General features: G+C 46.9%; 1 protein-coding gene across 1 annotated transcript in view; it reads left to right on the forward strand.

Moving 5' to 3' along the window:
- Positions 1-15,851, forward strand: part of LRPPRC (leucine rich pentatricopeptide repeat containing) — a 1,926,342-nt gene that overhangs the window by 255,498 nt on the left and 1,654,993 nt on the right. Inside the window, exons 3-4 of the mRNA XM_069608459.1 lie at positions 3,013-3,135; positions 3,761-3,882. Coding sequence (XP_069464560.1) covers positions 3,013-3,135; positions 3,761-3,882 — 245 coding nt within the window. The remainder of the gene's footprint in view (positions 1-3,012; positions 3,136-3,760; positions 3,883-15,851) is intronic.

Here is a 15,851-nt window from a genome sequence, read left to right on the forward strand (position 1 = left end):
CCCCCCCCCCCCCCCCCCCCTTGGCCCCCAATCTCCTTCCCAGCTTCCAGTTTGGGACCTTAATATGGTACTATAGTTTCTAATGTGTGCACCCTTTGAACCTTTACATTCATGTCCGTTAAGGTTAACATTTAAAACCATTCTCTTGGTAGCATTAATCTCGGCCCCTAGAGTGAGTGAATTGGAGGCACTATCATCCAAGCCACTCTTTACTATCTTCCACAAGGATAGTTGTTCTGAGGGTTAAGCCTTCATTTTTACCTAAAATCATTTCTGATTTTCATGTAGGGCAAAATATTGTATTGCCCACTTTCTATCCTCCACCTCATCCTGACAAAGAGGAAGAGAGATTACATGGATTGGATCCACGCAGAGCTCTGAGCTTTTACATATCTGGACTATCCAAACTTTGTATTGACAATCCACTTTTTATAGACTATACAGGTCACAAACTGGGTCGGGCTGTGACCAAATAGACCTTATCCAGGTGGATCATTCTAGCAAATTCAGAATGCTACAGTGTGGCGGGCAAGGATCTTCCAGAAGGATTAAGGGCCTGTTCCACCAGGGGCACGATTACATCTACAGAACAAAACATTACTGCCTTGAGTCTTTCCTCGGTCAGGATGGAAACTTTGGAAAAGCTGTCCTCCATTCGGTTCATGAAAACTAAATTCTTACTCCCACCACCAAAGCAAACGCTGCTTTGGTAGTCTGTCAAAGATGAGAAATACGTGGGAGGACACAATCCATTCGAAGAACAAGTTACTTACCCCTGGTAACGTTCTTTCGACTGGATGTTCCTCCACGTATTCCTCATCGTCCTCCCAGCCCTACCCCACGGTAGAATTTCCCATGCTATTGTATCATTCGCTCTTTTAAAGTTTGGCACGGTCAAACCTTTGGTTATGCGGGTAGATTTTTCTGTTAGAAAAACATAACTGAAGCCAACGGGCGCTGCGCTTGCCATATATACCTTTGATGACCTCATCCTCGAGACGGAGGCCCTTGAGGGACATTGAGTCGAGTGCTTTCACGCACAGTGCCCTCTGCTGGGAAATTTTTTTGTGAAACAGCTGAAGTTGGATATCAAATATCAAAGATGAGGAATATGTGGGAGGAACATCCTGTCGAAAGAATGTTACCAGGGGTAAGTAACTTATTCTTCTGTGCCTTTGAGGAACAGTTTAAATGTGTTACTACTGTTCTTAGATTTGTTCTGAAATAACATAATTTTGGACTTTTATTTTAGGTTCACCTCTAGGGCACAGGTCTGGGCGTATTCTTTGAGGAGGTTAAGATTCTATTGGAGTCCTTCCTTGGTGGGTGTCCATATGATCACGTCATCTGCTTGTAACAAGTAGAGGCATTGGTAGGGGGGCGGCCTTAGGGGGTTATAGCCCTGCTCTTTTGGTTGTAGCCCCGGATAGAAGCTCCGGGACTTCAACCAAAAGGCTATAGCTAGCCCCGAATCCTGTCAGTCCCAACGTTAGCCTGGCCCCTGATCTTTTCCAGATCTAGCAACACCCCTGGCAAGCAGTTTATTTCTGAGCCACACTGTCTCAGGCCTGGGGGCTGAAAATCTTTTAGCAACCTATGGAGGCCATTGATGTAGAGATTTAACCAGGTTGGGCTGAGGTTGCACCCTTGTCTCACTCCATGTTCCCATTTAATTCTTGATTCCCATGATGCTACTGAATAACCTCCCAGGAGGATAGCTCAGGGGCAAAGTGTTAGCCTTGGAAGCAAGACGACACAGAGCAACACAGGTTTGATCCCCGGTCTGCGTTTAAGCGCGTTATAAATAACCCATCATATCATAATACCCGTCTTTTGATGTGCAAGACCTTCCAAATCTTAGAACCAGCCTACCTTAAATATTACACTGATTAGTGGACTCTGACACAGTACTGGTGTTCCTTCATTACTCCCCTCCTCTACTGGTTTCTAGTTGGTGTACGTATGTACTCCTCCGAATTGCCTGTTTTTGAAGTACTGTCAAGATGTGCATGGTGACCATGGAACCAAATAGCGGTGCAAAGCATATTCGTATTGGATGATCGCACTTCTGTGGTTAATTTTTGTAAATGGTATAAACATAAAGACGCGTATTGATTAGCTTTTTAAATAGTGCCTTAGTCTGGTTCAAATGGACCTTGTGTTCTGAAACACAGTTGTGGTACTACGTACTGATAATTGGCCAGCGAATGAAGTATCCCTTTGTTAATACGTGTTTATATATTTACCTTTCCAGCCCTCGCGCCTATTAGTGACAATATTAATATTTATAAAAGGCATATTGCAGCAGACTTTTTTTCCCACTAGATTGCGGAGTTGTTTAAAATTGAACTATGCACCTCTGAGTGTCCTTCATTTCACTGAAATGGTTGCAGTACAATTTGCTGTCACTCATTATTTGCCCGTTTTGTAATTGTGCTCGATTTTGATGATCCTCCTCCCTCCCCCACAACACACCGATTTCCCAACGGTGTTGTAAAGGTAAGCATTCTCGTCTTGTATATTGTTTTTCAAGGTTACGGACATAGTGCTAAACAAGATTTAACCTTTATTTGGGAGCAGCAAGTTGCACCTCCAAGCGCCTGCCGAGGCCTTTTTTTCATAAGTCCTGAAAGCTCTTGCGAATTCACGAGAGCTTCAGGTTTTAGAAAAAAAATGCCACGGCTTCTAAAGACCTCCGCTTTTGATACTGATATTTTATTTGTTTCAGCGTGTACACCAGTTTTTCAGAGCTCGTGTTACTTACATAATGGGGGAGCCATCCCCGTGCATCTCTTGGTTAAAAGGATGGCTGGCAGGTTCAGGCGCTACCTTTCTAGGAAAAATGCCTTTGTTGTGGCTGCCGGGGGACTTAAGGGAGCCCCAACAGCAGCCAGTCTCAAAACCATAATGGTGAGCCCCGGCCGACTTAAAGCCCTCCCGTTTAACAGTTTAATGTTTTGGCTATCTTTCATGCATCATCTAACCGTATTTTCCTGTTCTGCTGTGTTGCAGGTTATCCCAGCAGTAATCAGGCCCTGCTTTTGCTGCGTAGCTGTGGCTCCCTCCTACCAGAGCTTCAGTTCTCAGAGAGGACCAAACTCGCCCACAACATATGGGACAAGTTGCACAATTTGGGTATGATTGCTTCTTGAAGAGCCACACATCTTTGTTTGACAAAAAAACAAAACATTTATTAAATGTAATTAGTTGGTAATGCCAGAAAGTGTTTCTTAAATATTTACTCTAACCGATTTTATGTTCTTAGAAATCGCTAATAACTCCGTTTGTTTTTAAATCTTCAAATGTCTTAGTTGGCCAGAGTGATTTGAATTTATAGAAAATCTCTGCGCCCTTTAGCTTTGTCCCAACTCATTGTACAATAGCCACGTACCAGTGCCTCTTTTGTGTTGGCTCTCTGCTATCTTTGTACATTAATGGGGCGATGTAGGAACCTTTTTCTTCTGAGAAACACATTCATAGTATATCGTAAAACTGTGTTGCAGGCAACGCAACCTCTATTCTTTTTTTCTTCTACACATTCTTTCTGTTCTAGTCTGCATTTTGTGAGTAGAAGTTCAGCAATTGGAACTTCTGAACATTGTAGCATGCTGGGTTTTAAGTAACTGACTGCACCATATCATTTTATTTTTTTCAATTTGGTTTCACCAAATAGAACCAATGTTGACATTAAAATGGCAAGCAATGCGGTTTGTGAATGCTCTTTAGATTAGACTGTTTAGTTTTTATGTTTCTATCCTAGGGGCTGTATATGACGTTAGCCATTACAATGCTTTGCTGAAAGTCTACCTACAGAACGAGCACCCGTTCTCACCCACCGACTTCTTGGCAAAAATGGAGGCAGCAAAGGTGTTCCCAAATCGGGTTGGTATTCAGACAATTGCTTTAACAAGGTAAAGTGGTAACTACTTACAGAACCAGAGGCACTTGACCAATTAAGGTGTAATGTAACACAGAGTGTCCATTAACAGACCCGAATTTGCTACATAGTCGTGCATATCAATCCTATTAAAACAAAAAACAAAATAATCTTCTGCCAAAAACATACGTGTGGGAAATTCTGAATAGAAATTAATTTACTTTACACGGAGTGGTCAACTGGTGTATATTTTAAGCAGTTGTTGATATGCACAGGAAGGGCTTTACTTCTCATCCTACTTTGAGACATCATGGTTTGCAGTTGAGATTTAACTATATTTCGTTTAAAATGCGAAAAAGGAAAACTACCTTCCTGGCTTCCCTGTAGTATGTTCAAGAATATGATTAGCAACAGGGGTTGCTCAATTTGAAGACCGTCTCTATAACTAAGCAACAGTCGCTAAGGAATAAAACGTCGCAAAGGAGGGTGGGAATTGAGCTGTCACTCACTTGGTAAATTCTGTATCCATGTGGAAGGGTAACCATACTGCTGTTTATGGAACATTTAAACGATGGATGAAAAAAAAAAACTAACCATCGAAAAATGTACTGTATTGCACAAAGGGCACTTTAAAAACTAGCCCCACATCAAACTATGGTTTGCACTTTTTTTGTATGTTGTATGTCTTGTTATGGCGTATTAGATATATTGAAGTGTTTAAGATAAAATATAAAAAATAAAATGAATAAATCGTGTTTTTAATTGAGCAATGCGTTGGAGGTCCGTTTTGCAGTAATTGAATCCTTTGTGCAATTTATTTCATAATTTGCGAAATAACTGCGCAGGAGGGGGTGGGTAGCTTGTTCACTTGTATTTTTGGTATACAGTTAATGATCCCCAATGAAGTTTAGGCAGCCTGACAACAAGAAAATGGGGGATTGACCTGGTGTAATTTCATCAAAGTAGGATGCGCAATGGTTCTGGTAAAATATCAAGAGATTTACAGGTATTGGGGCGGCATTAATTCAATGCATCAGTTCCGTTCACTCAGTATGGCCATTGAAAACTACCCAAATCCCACCGAACCTCCCCACTTCACCTTTCCATGGAAGAGATTTCTCCATGATGCCTGTATTCCACACATCAGACCCCCAGACCACCTTAGAAGGTTATGTTTGGGATGATGCAGTTTATGGGCCACCATGGTCACACTCGTGTATCATGTTGCCAGCCCATGCGAGTCACAATCTAGGTCACCCTCTGACACCATGTTATGTTATTTGGCATTTATATAATGCTCTATACATCATTGGTCTGGCCTCCAAGCGCTTGTAGGTTGAAAGCCCTTGGGAACTGCAGTTCAGGTCGGTAGAGAGAGGTGGTGTCTTAGGGTGCGTGGGTGCACCTGTTATGTGTGCTTCTGATGCAATAGCTGTGTGGTAGCTGCATCCTAGCATTAGGTGTGGTGTTGAAGATATTATTTGAAATGTGTGCAGTCTGGTAGGTGGACATACAGACTGGGATTGGCTGCGTTAGGCCTGAAGGAAGCTTATGTAAGCAACTAGGCCGGAATGTCATCGGATAGCTGTGTTTTATTAGGGTTTTGAGGTGTTCATGGGGTAGTGTTCGTATGTGAACAGCTGGGCCGAATTTGTCAGGGTTATAACTGTTCTAGTTGAGTGATGGTGTATAGTAGAAAGTAGGTGTAATGATGTGATCTGATGGTTCGTTTTAACACACGGACACAGTGACAGTGGGATGGGCTTACAGTGACAGGAGGGGGCATACGGATATATAGTAACAGCATTGGGATAGGAAAGCAAAGTGTACAGTGATACACAGACACAGTGGGCACACAAGGTGAGAGGGTTGGGTAATACATTGGGACACATTGCAACATTGAGGGAATAGGATGGCAGGGAGCTCTGCGACGTACGGACACATTGACGGGGGCAGGTTTACATTGATAGGGTGGGGATAGGTAAATACGATAACCGCATGGGGAAGCAAGAAAGTGGGGTACACAGATACGAGTACGATGGGCTCACACGGGAACTAGAGGGTAGGGTAATTCCAAGATGAACTTCTCAGCATTTCAGGGGGATCTGGCTGTTCCAGGACCTGATGAATCTTGTTGTCTTGAACACACTGCTGTTCGTACCCTCTCTCTACTTACCACCCGTGACTCCATCTCTACCTCTTTTCCCTTGGCTGGCTTCCTTTTCACTCCCAAGTTACATTTCTCTGCCTTGTTTTCAAATCTCTCCATGGTCTCACTCCCCCTCATCTCTCTTCCCTTCTCCTACGCTCCCTCCCATTCCCTTCGGTCTGCTGACCATTTCCTTCTCACTGTTCCTCCCTCCCCTTGTGCCTCCTCCCGTTTCCGCTCCTTCAACTCCTAGCACCTCTACACTGGAACTCCCTTCCTCTTGCTATCCGCTCTACTCCCACCTTCACCTCATTCTGCACTTCCCTTAAATCTCTCCTCCATTCCTCTCCCTGAATGCTCTGGGTAATAGTTAGGCAATGCATGTTCTGACACCTGTGATGGCATCATGAATGAGACACAGACAACAGATTAAAGTTTTGATCTTCAAACTTGTACTTAACTAAAATTTTGGATTGGAATAAGGCCTAACTTGACCTATGCTAAGGTGGGATTTCCCTACCTAATGAAGTGTCAACAACTCCAAAACAAATGTCTGTCTGTGTCCAACACCTATACTTAGGCCTTGCTGCATCCAAATGTGTAGGGATGTCCGCATCAAAATAAGTAGTGTTCAAATAAGAGTTCAGAGCTTCTTCCGGCCCCTGGCTTGTAACCCGCTTTCCCTTCCCCAAGTTCCAGTTATTTCACAAGGCACATGGGTTCCCTTCCCCAAGAGTTCACGTCTTTCAGCTTTCCAAAACAACACAACAATAATAATAATAATAATAATATTTTGGTATTTATATAGCGCTACGAAACCTCAGGTATCTGAGCTCTGCTTATTACCCACAGTGTGTGGTGCTCATTTATCGACCTTGGAAGGATGAAAGGCTGAGTTTGGCCCCCCGGGATTCGAACCTGCGTTAGTGGGCTCTGCACGGATGTCAAAGCGAGCGCTCCACTCGCTGTGCCACTTGACCAGCTGGGACACTTCCCAGTTCTGCTGATATGGTTATCTTTCACCACTTCACAGATGCAGTTCAGTTCCTTTGCAATTCCAACACAAGCTTCTTTGAGGGTGCTTTCAGTGGCTTTTCCATAGGGATAGTGGCTTTTCCATAGGGATACACTCAGTATAGGCTTGGTTGTTAGACCACACGGTCCACTCTTTACAGGTCACACAACCGATAATCTTCATTTGCTTCTTCTCCATCAACACCTGGCCTCTGCTTCAGCCTGACGGTGGTGCTTAAGTCATGCACATCAACCACAGCCTCTTGACTTTGTATCGTGGCTTTGTTTGCCCCCTTGTATTTGTTGTACTCTTATAGTCTCCTGACTTTGGCCAATGCTTGTTTTCTCATATCCAGTTCCTTGAATTCTCTTGGCTCTTGCCAATGCTAGTTTTCGCATATCATACAGTTCCTTGTATCAGAACTTTTTCACCCACATCGGTATTCACAAAGTGCTTAAACTGGCTCTCACTCAAATCGGTATTCAAAGAAATACTTGTTTGCATTCCAATCAATGTCCATTATTTGCTTTGCGTTCTCGTTTACCAACCCGGTGCTTCTCCTGCTTGGTAGACGCACCGATCAGAGCTTATGGCTAGCCTGCGAGGTCCCCTGTTGCCACAAGCGCTTTCCGGTGCGGCACCTCACGTAATCTCCCAAGGGCTCTGTGACTTTGCTCAGCCAGCGATGCTTCTCCTGCAGCTTGGGATTCCTATGACCGCTTCGCTGGCTTGCGCTGGTTTCTCTTTCTCTTGCATTCTGCCACCGGCCTCCAGTGTCTTTCCCATACACACTGCATCTTACAAAGGGTCTCGAGCGCTCTGCTCGTCACGCTGCTTTACCGGAGAGGTATGCTTTCGCCTAGCAGTCTGCAGCCCTGCTTCCACAGCTGACTCCATTTGCACAATACTTCCTGCTTTTAAAGTTCCCGCCACAATAATAGGACCAAAAAGGACTTGACCGCTCAGTGTTGAAACGGTAGCCCTGCATTACTCTCGCTGGTCTACTCCTCGTCCCAGTACACAACTGATTTTGTGTGTGTGCGTTTAAGAAAGTTAGGTGTTTAGCTAGTTGGTCTCTTCCTCGTCCCAGTACCAAACAGGTGTTTCTTGTGTAAGATTTTACGTGAAGAACCGGGAAAGGCTTGACAATGGCCTATAAAGGCTTGAGGGACAGATGAATTTGTTATGAAAGGGAAATGTGGGATACCTTGTCTCACTGAAGGGTGTCATCTTCCCATGTCTCCTACACCCAGGTGATCCTCCCTCGCACCTCCACCCCCAGGGTCAGGATCCTAGAACGATAACGATGGCCTTTCCCTGGCCACCCGAGAGAAGGATATAGGGGAAAAGAAGTGTGGATGTCCTCTGGTTCCACCTCCCCCCCCCAGTATTATACTGGACGGTTTATAGTCATAATGTCGACAAAAAAATGTCGACAGACAAAAATGTCGAAAAAATAATGTCGAAAATAATAATGTCGACATTCTATACTTTTAATGTAAAAAGTCATAATGTCGAAAAAAAATGTCGACATTTTTTTTTCGACAATATGACTATAAACCCTTAACACTATCAACACCTCACCCAACACCCTCCTGCAACCCCCCCACACCCCCCCCCACCACCACCCTCCCACCCCTCATATGCAACACATTCTAATTATTTATATATTTTATTTATTTTTTCAATAAATAAATAACCAACAAAAAGTATCATTTACTATGGGGGGGTCCCCCCCCCAACCCCCCCTCACCCAACACCCCCCTGCCACCCCACCACACCCCCTAACCACCCTCTCACCCCTCATACTCAACACAATCTAATTATTTATTTATTTATTTATTTTTCCAATAAATAAATAACCAAAAAGAGTCTAATTTACTATGGGGGGGGTCCCCCCCAACCCCCCCTCACCCAACACCCCCCTGACACCCCCCCACACCCCCCCAACCACCCTCTCACCCTCATTCCCAACACATAGTAATTATATATTTATTTATTTATTTATTATTCAATAAATAAATAAACAAATAAATAAAAAGAATATCATTTACTATGGGGATGTCCCCCCCAACCCCTCTCACCCAATACCCCCTGCCACCCCCCACCCCTCATACTCAACACATACAACACAACAATAAATATATATTTATTTATTTATACAACATTTCGAAAAAATGTCGACATTAATGTAAAATGTCGACATTTTTGTATGTCGACATTATTGATTTTCGACATTAATTTGTCGACATTTTGACTGTCGACATTATTGATGTCGACATTATGACTGCACACCATACTGGACACCAAAGAAACTGTTTTGTAAGGGCATAGCTGAAACAGACGCCTGTTGCACATGCAAGCACATGATGGGGACCTTGCTAAATGTTATGGAGTTGAACCCTCCTGGGAGCGTCGAGCACTGAGGCAGCGATTCTTTTCTTTTTTCGGATCAAATTTGACCTTTACAAAAATATTTTACCAAACATTAAAATATGACATAAGATACAACACAATCAATTTTTCACTCCTTTGAGAAAAAGACATTAAAGACAAAATTATTTATAGAACCTCAAAAACAAAAAGGTATGTTTCGGCAATCAAGCCCTGCCCAATCTTCTTATCTCTCTAAACTGTCTTTCAGTTATGTAGAAAAACAAATGAGGGGTAGAAAAGAAGGAAAAAAAAAACAAGGCACTAATTGCCGCTCCCGCTCTACGCCTGGATTTGTTTAGTGCTAGTGTCTTCGTTCTGCCAGACTTCCGTAGGTAGCAAACCAATCTTTGTTAGGACCTGTCCCACCGCAATTTTTAAGGCAGTGCTATACCCCGATATCAAGAGGTTTCAGAAACCTTCCGATAAAAGACATTCCACTTTGTCTGCAAACTTAGAGAAATAAATTGTTCTACTATCCCAGGTCCCTTCACAGTCTCAAAGTAAATGCTGCAAATTTTGCTTATTGGAGTCTGCGCACAAATTACACAGAATGATGGCGTTGTGATTTTGTCCTCGAATGTTTAAACTTTCTCCTGTGTGGATTAAGGTTAGGCGCGCCTTAAGGAATATATTTTGTGATTCCCCATCTGGATGCTTTTTTAGATACTTTGGTAGCTCTCCCAGTTTTTTATCCAGAATTAAGAAATTATTCTTTGGTTTTGCGCGCCGCATTTCCATTCCTGTCTTAATCCAATCCATTGTTTCAGTTTCTTTCTTTGCTTTTACGGGGTTATCTTTCAGGGTTTCTACTGATGAATCGCCCTCTGTCAAGATTCTCACAACTGAAGGATCTTTGACCTGTCCGTTTGAAGCTGCATCTTTATATCCTCATAAAGCGAGTTTTTTTGTGGGGTTACTATCAACCTATACAGTGAGAGCAATCTCCAACCTGTAATGATTTTAGTAAGAGTTCAAACCTTAAGACGGACATAGGAAGGCAGTTATGTAGGCCTAATGATCTTTTCCATAACAGACCTTCCACATTTTGCCAATCTATGTCCCAAAGAGTTGGTTTGGCCTTCAGTCCATAGCATCACTGGCGTTATTTTTGAGATATAAAACTTTAGTAGCGGCATGATTGAGAATTAACAAAATTCACAAAATTTTCTTCTTCTGCGGCACCGCTTTCTCAACCTTTATCCTTATTTCTGCTTCCGCTTTGCTGGCTGATGGGAAAGAATGCACCATGTACCCAGGTAAACTAGCTTTTCTGTTCTCTCGATTGCCTCACCCTCAAAAAATAATTTTCCATAATCAATATGCTTTTTTGGGTGTTTCAACACCAGAATTTTGGACGACTTTGGATTTACTTGGAGTCCATTCATTTTAGTGTATACACTTAGGCCATTCAATAAGCGTTGCAGCCCTAATGCTGTCCTGTCAATCAAGACAATGTCCTCTGCATAGGCGAGCCAAAAAACCTTGGTCGAATTTAGTTTTGGGCTCGCCATTGTCCAGGATTGCAAAAAGGCCCCCAGGTCTGATAAATACAAATTAAAGAAAAATGGTGCTCCCAGACACCCTTGTCTCACACCTTGTTCAACAATAATTGAATTAGTAAGATGACCAACCTCGTCTAATCTTATCATCAATGAAGTATCTTTGTGTAATTCAATTAATATTGATAACCTTCTTGGTGGTCCCCAGTCTCTCAGTTTAGCCCACAGTTGCTCCCTTATCACTAGATGGAAAGCCTGTGAGAAATCTATCCAGGCTCCATATATCGTACCTTCTCCATACTCTTTAGAATTTTCTGCTAAAAGGCCAGGCCATTTAATGTTGTGGACATACCACGTCTGAACCCTGTTTGAAATTTAGATAAGACATTTGTTTTCTTTGCCCAATCCTCTAGCTCTATCGAGAATTCTCATAAATATTTTGCTTTCAATGTCGAGGAGGGCGATTGGCCTAAAATTCTCTGGTTGCGACCGGTCACCCCCCTTATAGAATGGAATATCAACTGCTTGTTTCCAGGAGGATGGAAAGCTTTGTGTCTAATATTTCATTATAAAGGTTGAAAAGAAGATTTGCCCATGTTTTGGCATTATTTTTTAAAACCTGGTAGGTTAACCAATTTGGGCCCGCTGCCTTCGAGGATGAGGCATTCAAGATGAGCTCTTCTATTAGTTTTGGATCATATTTAAGTTCCCACCGTGCAACTTCCTTCTCTCCTCCCTGAAACTCTGACGTATCTTTAAAGTTTTTTGTAAAATAGTCTGTCCAGCTCTTTTCAGACACTAGATTACATTGAATGCTATTACTAGATGATTTCTTACCCGAGTTCTCCAGCATGGGGTCTGGCATGGATTCACATGCTCATGAATATTCCCCGTCGTCAGGCTGGGAATCCTCGGTAAAGAAGAAATCAGTTTCGTTTCTGATCTGTCTTTCTCAGTAGTAACCAATCACTGGTCTCTGGGTCATACTGCCCCCAGCCAATGACTGCCCTCTCCCTAAGCCCTGCCTCTGGCAGCCATCTTCATATTTTTACCGCACGCTCAAGTGTTGGGAGTCCTTGTGCTTAGCTCTCGAGCTTTTGCTGCGTTTTCACGCTTTTTCAAAGAGAACTTCTAATTTTTCGGTCAAATAGAGCCTCAAGCTCCACCGTCTCTACATCCGATTAACGGGGATCCGTGTCAGATTTTTCTACGCCCCTCAAGGGTGAAGATTTTGTCGAGTTACGCTTCTTGAAGGATTCCAGAAGCTTCTGCGGCCTACCCGAGCATGGCCCAGGAGAAAGGAAGCTCGACGCCCGGAAAGCTGTTCAGGGTCTGCCCTGGATGCCAGCTACAGAATGTGTTAAAGGAGGACGAGCATTCGAAATGTCTCTACTGCCTTCATTAGGACAAAACGCACGTGGAGAAGGACTGTGCGTTTTGAAGGAACATGTCGGAACGGACCATCAGGGACCGACGGCTTCGTCTCTCCAACTGGCTGGAAGGTAGGAGTCCGTCAGGTGAGAAGAAGATGAAGAAGTCCGAGTGGTCTTCTAAGACCTGTGAGGGTGCCCCGGCGACGGGGGCCCCAACAGAAGGCAAAGCACAGCGAGTCCGCGGGCACCGGGAGCGCTTAACGGTCGGGCTCTTCAGCTGCCAGGCAATGCGCACCATCTCCGGCACCATCAACCGCGAGCCAACGCTCTGGTTCGGGGAGGAGGAAATCTGAGAACCCGGTTAAGCCTCTGGAGAGGCCCTGGTCGATCTCGAACGATTCGGCCGAGGGGGAGCGAGGCGGTGACCCTCCCCCCAAGGTGAAGGCCTCAAATGCGCCTAAGGCGGTAAAGGCATTGATTCACCCGGCCAACGCCTCTATCGAGGGAGTCGCGGCGGCCCTGGCGCAGCCTGTGGAGGCTACACCAGTGGAGGCGACCTCGGGGCCCAGAGTCTCCCTGCCTCTGCGGCGGGAAGCCTCTTTCAGACCTATCGGAAAGACCCCCGTGAAGACCCTGGCGGAAAAAGAGGGGGGGGCGGTGGCAATTGTGGACACAGACACAACATCCGAGGAGGAGTTGGCAGAAGTCCTAGAGGGCCTCGACGAGGGCGTCGAGGAGGCCCGTCCCCACGTGAGGGATCCCGACAAGGGTGACGATGAAAGTGACGGCGGCACTGGCGAGGGTCCTAGTCAGCCGTCTCTTCCGGAGCCGCAGGATAACTAGGCGGCCATTTTGTTGGCTATACAATACTTATGTTCAGAGATAAGGACGAGATTGCCCTTACCACCGACAGAGGACCCGATACCAGGTCCGGCGCAGGAACCAGAGCTGGTCCCGTCGGGAAGCCCCCCGAACAAGAGAAGACGGATCCACCCAGCCCCACCTTCTCAGCCCTCGCGGCCTGCTCGGCCTTTACCCACGTCCCCCGTCCCTGGGGATGACACGGGAACAGACACGGCCATGACTGGTACCGACAACGACGGCGGTGACGACGGGACAGAGCTCCCATCACCAGCCCGGGCCTCCCCTTCCGATGAGATTGGATCTTTCCACGCAATGATCCCCAGGGCATCTGAGCTTTTTCAGCTCTGCCCGAGGAGAAGGAAGGTTTCCTTTACAAACAGCGCAAGGCCAGGAGGAAGTCAGTCCTCGCCGTGCCTCTGCTGGATGACATCTGGGACAAGGGTCTCACCCTTCTCAAGAACCCTTCTACGACGCCTGCCAAGAAGGATCGGTACGAGAAGAAGTACCGGGTTCCCGACACGGCCCCTCTGTGCATTAGAGCACAACCTACCCCGGACTCGGTCGTCTCAGCGGCGGCCAAGAAGAAAGCAGGGGGAGCGTCGGTCTCAACGTCCACTGCCCCGCCGGACGGCGAAGGGAAGAAGCTGGACGCAATGGGACGAGTTATCTCGTCGGCGGCAACTACGATTAAGGCGGCCAACGCCCTCGCGATCGTGGCCTGCTACGACAGGAGTTATGGTTCAAGATCGCCCCCTGTTGGACTTCCTACCGGATGACAAGAGGGCCGAGGCCCTGGAGATCTTGCAAGAAGGCGAAGTGGCGTCGGACCACGCCATTACGGTGGCATTGGACATTGCCGACACCGGTTTCCGCCAGCTAGGCAATAGCGTTTGCCTTAGACGACGAGGTTGGCTCAAGGCGACGGATTTCCGTCAGGATGTGCAAGTCAAGGTGCTGGATATGCCGTTCGACGGGAACAACCTGTTTGGGGAAAGCCATCAAGGTGGACACAGAGACTGCTAGGGCCCTAGGCGTCCTCTGGCAATGAAGGCCGTCCTTTTGCAGCGCCGGAGACAAGCAGAGTGCCTCCAAGGGATTCGGCGGTGGCTCCTCTACGTACCGCCAAGCGGCCCACTCCTCGTCGCAGGAAGCCTATAGAGGACGAGGCAAGTCGGGGGGACCCCGCCGTCGTCGCCAGGGAGGCCAGGACGGCAAGGCGTCCGCCAAGCAAGATTGAACAGACAGCGGGGTCGGGCCCCCACCGAAGCACCCCGGTGGGAGGCCGGCTGGTGAAGTTCGTCAGCGTGTGGGAGTCCATCTCCACCGACCGTTGGGTGCTGGACGCCCTGGCCCAGGGGCACGCCCTCGAATTTCTAAAAAAGTGCCCCCGCATTCCACCCGTGGTCGGGAAGGAAAATCACATCCCTCAAATGCTCTTGGAGGTGAGGGCGTTGCTCAGAAAAGGTGCCATCAAGCTCGTCCCGAAGAGGCTCCGGGGCTCCGGAGAATAGTCAAGGTACTTCGTAGTAAAAAAGAAGACAGAAGATGGCGCCCCATCCTGGACCTGCGACGGCTGAACAAATACATCAAGGCACAGAAATTCCGGATGGTCACCCTCCAGCACGTGCTGGGACAGCTGGAGGAGGGAGATTTCCTGTCATTGTTGGATTTGGAGGATGCGTACTTCCACATCCCCATTCTGAAAGGTCACAAAGTTCCTCGGGTTCGTGGTCCAAGGACGGCACTACCAGTTCAAGGCCCTCCCGTTCGGATTGAAGTCAGCACCCAGGGTGTTCACCAAGTGCCTTGCACCGGTGGCGGCGCGGCTGCGCCTGCAGGTGATCCACGTCTACCCCTACCTGGACGACTGGCTCATCCGAGCAGGGACAAGGGAGCTCGCTGTGGACCATCCAGCTGCTCTCGGACCTGGGATTCTCCATCAACTTTCCTAAATCCCACCTGGTCCCGTCACAAGCCGCACTGTTTCTGGGAGCAAAGCTCGACACAGTGGCGCGCCTGGCCTCACCGTCAGAAGAAAGGACAAAGGCCATCCTGGGCAAGGTGCAGTGCCTGCTGGCCACGGACGTGGGCAGGGTGAGGTCCATCAGGTCCCTCCTCGGGATGTTGTCCTCCTGCGTATATCTCGTGCGCCTGTGCAGGCTTCGGATGCGCCCTCTGCAAGAGTTCCTCAGCTTCGAGGACAGGATCTCGCTCAACGAGACTTTCCGACGAGCGATCCGGTGGTGGGGCACCCGCGCCCATCTGACGTCGGGCACAGACTTTCAGACCCCATCCCACCAGATAACGGTGACAACGGATGCCTCCCTGGAAGGTTGGGGAGCGCACACCGGAGAACTTCACGCAAGAGGCCTCTGGCTCCCGGAGGAGAAGACGCTCCACATCAACATCCTGGAGCTCCGGGCAGTGTTCTGGGCCCTCAGGTCCTTTCTCCCGTCCCTCAAGGGCAAGGTGGTGAGAATCTTCACCGACAACACCACCACGATGTTCTACATCCGGAAGCAGGGAGGAACCAGATCCCCAGCCCTCTCCAAGTAAGCCCAGGATCTGTGGCATTGGGCCGTCGCCCAAGGGATGTTTCTGGTGCCTTTTCATCTGGCGGGGATAAAAAAACATCATC

The sequence above is a fragment of the Ambystoma mexicanum genome, chromosome 4q (genome assembly GCF_040938575.1).
Source record: "Ambystoma mexicanum isolate Mex_15411 chromosome 4q, UKY_AmexF1_1, whole genome shotgun sequence".
Lineage (NCBI taxonomy): Eukaryota > Metazoa > Chordata > Amphibia > Caudata > Ambystomatidae > Ambystoma > Ambystoma mexicanum.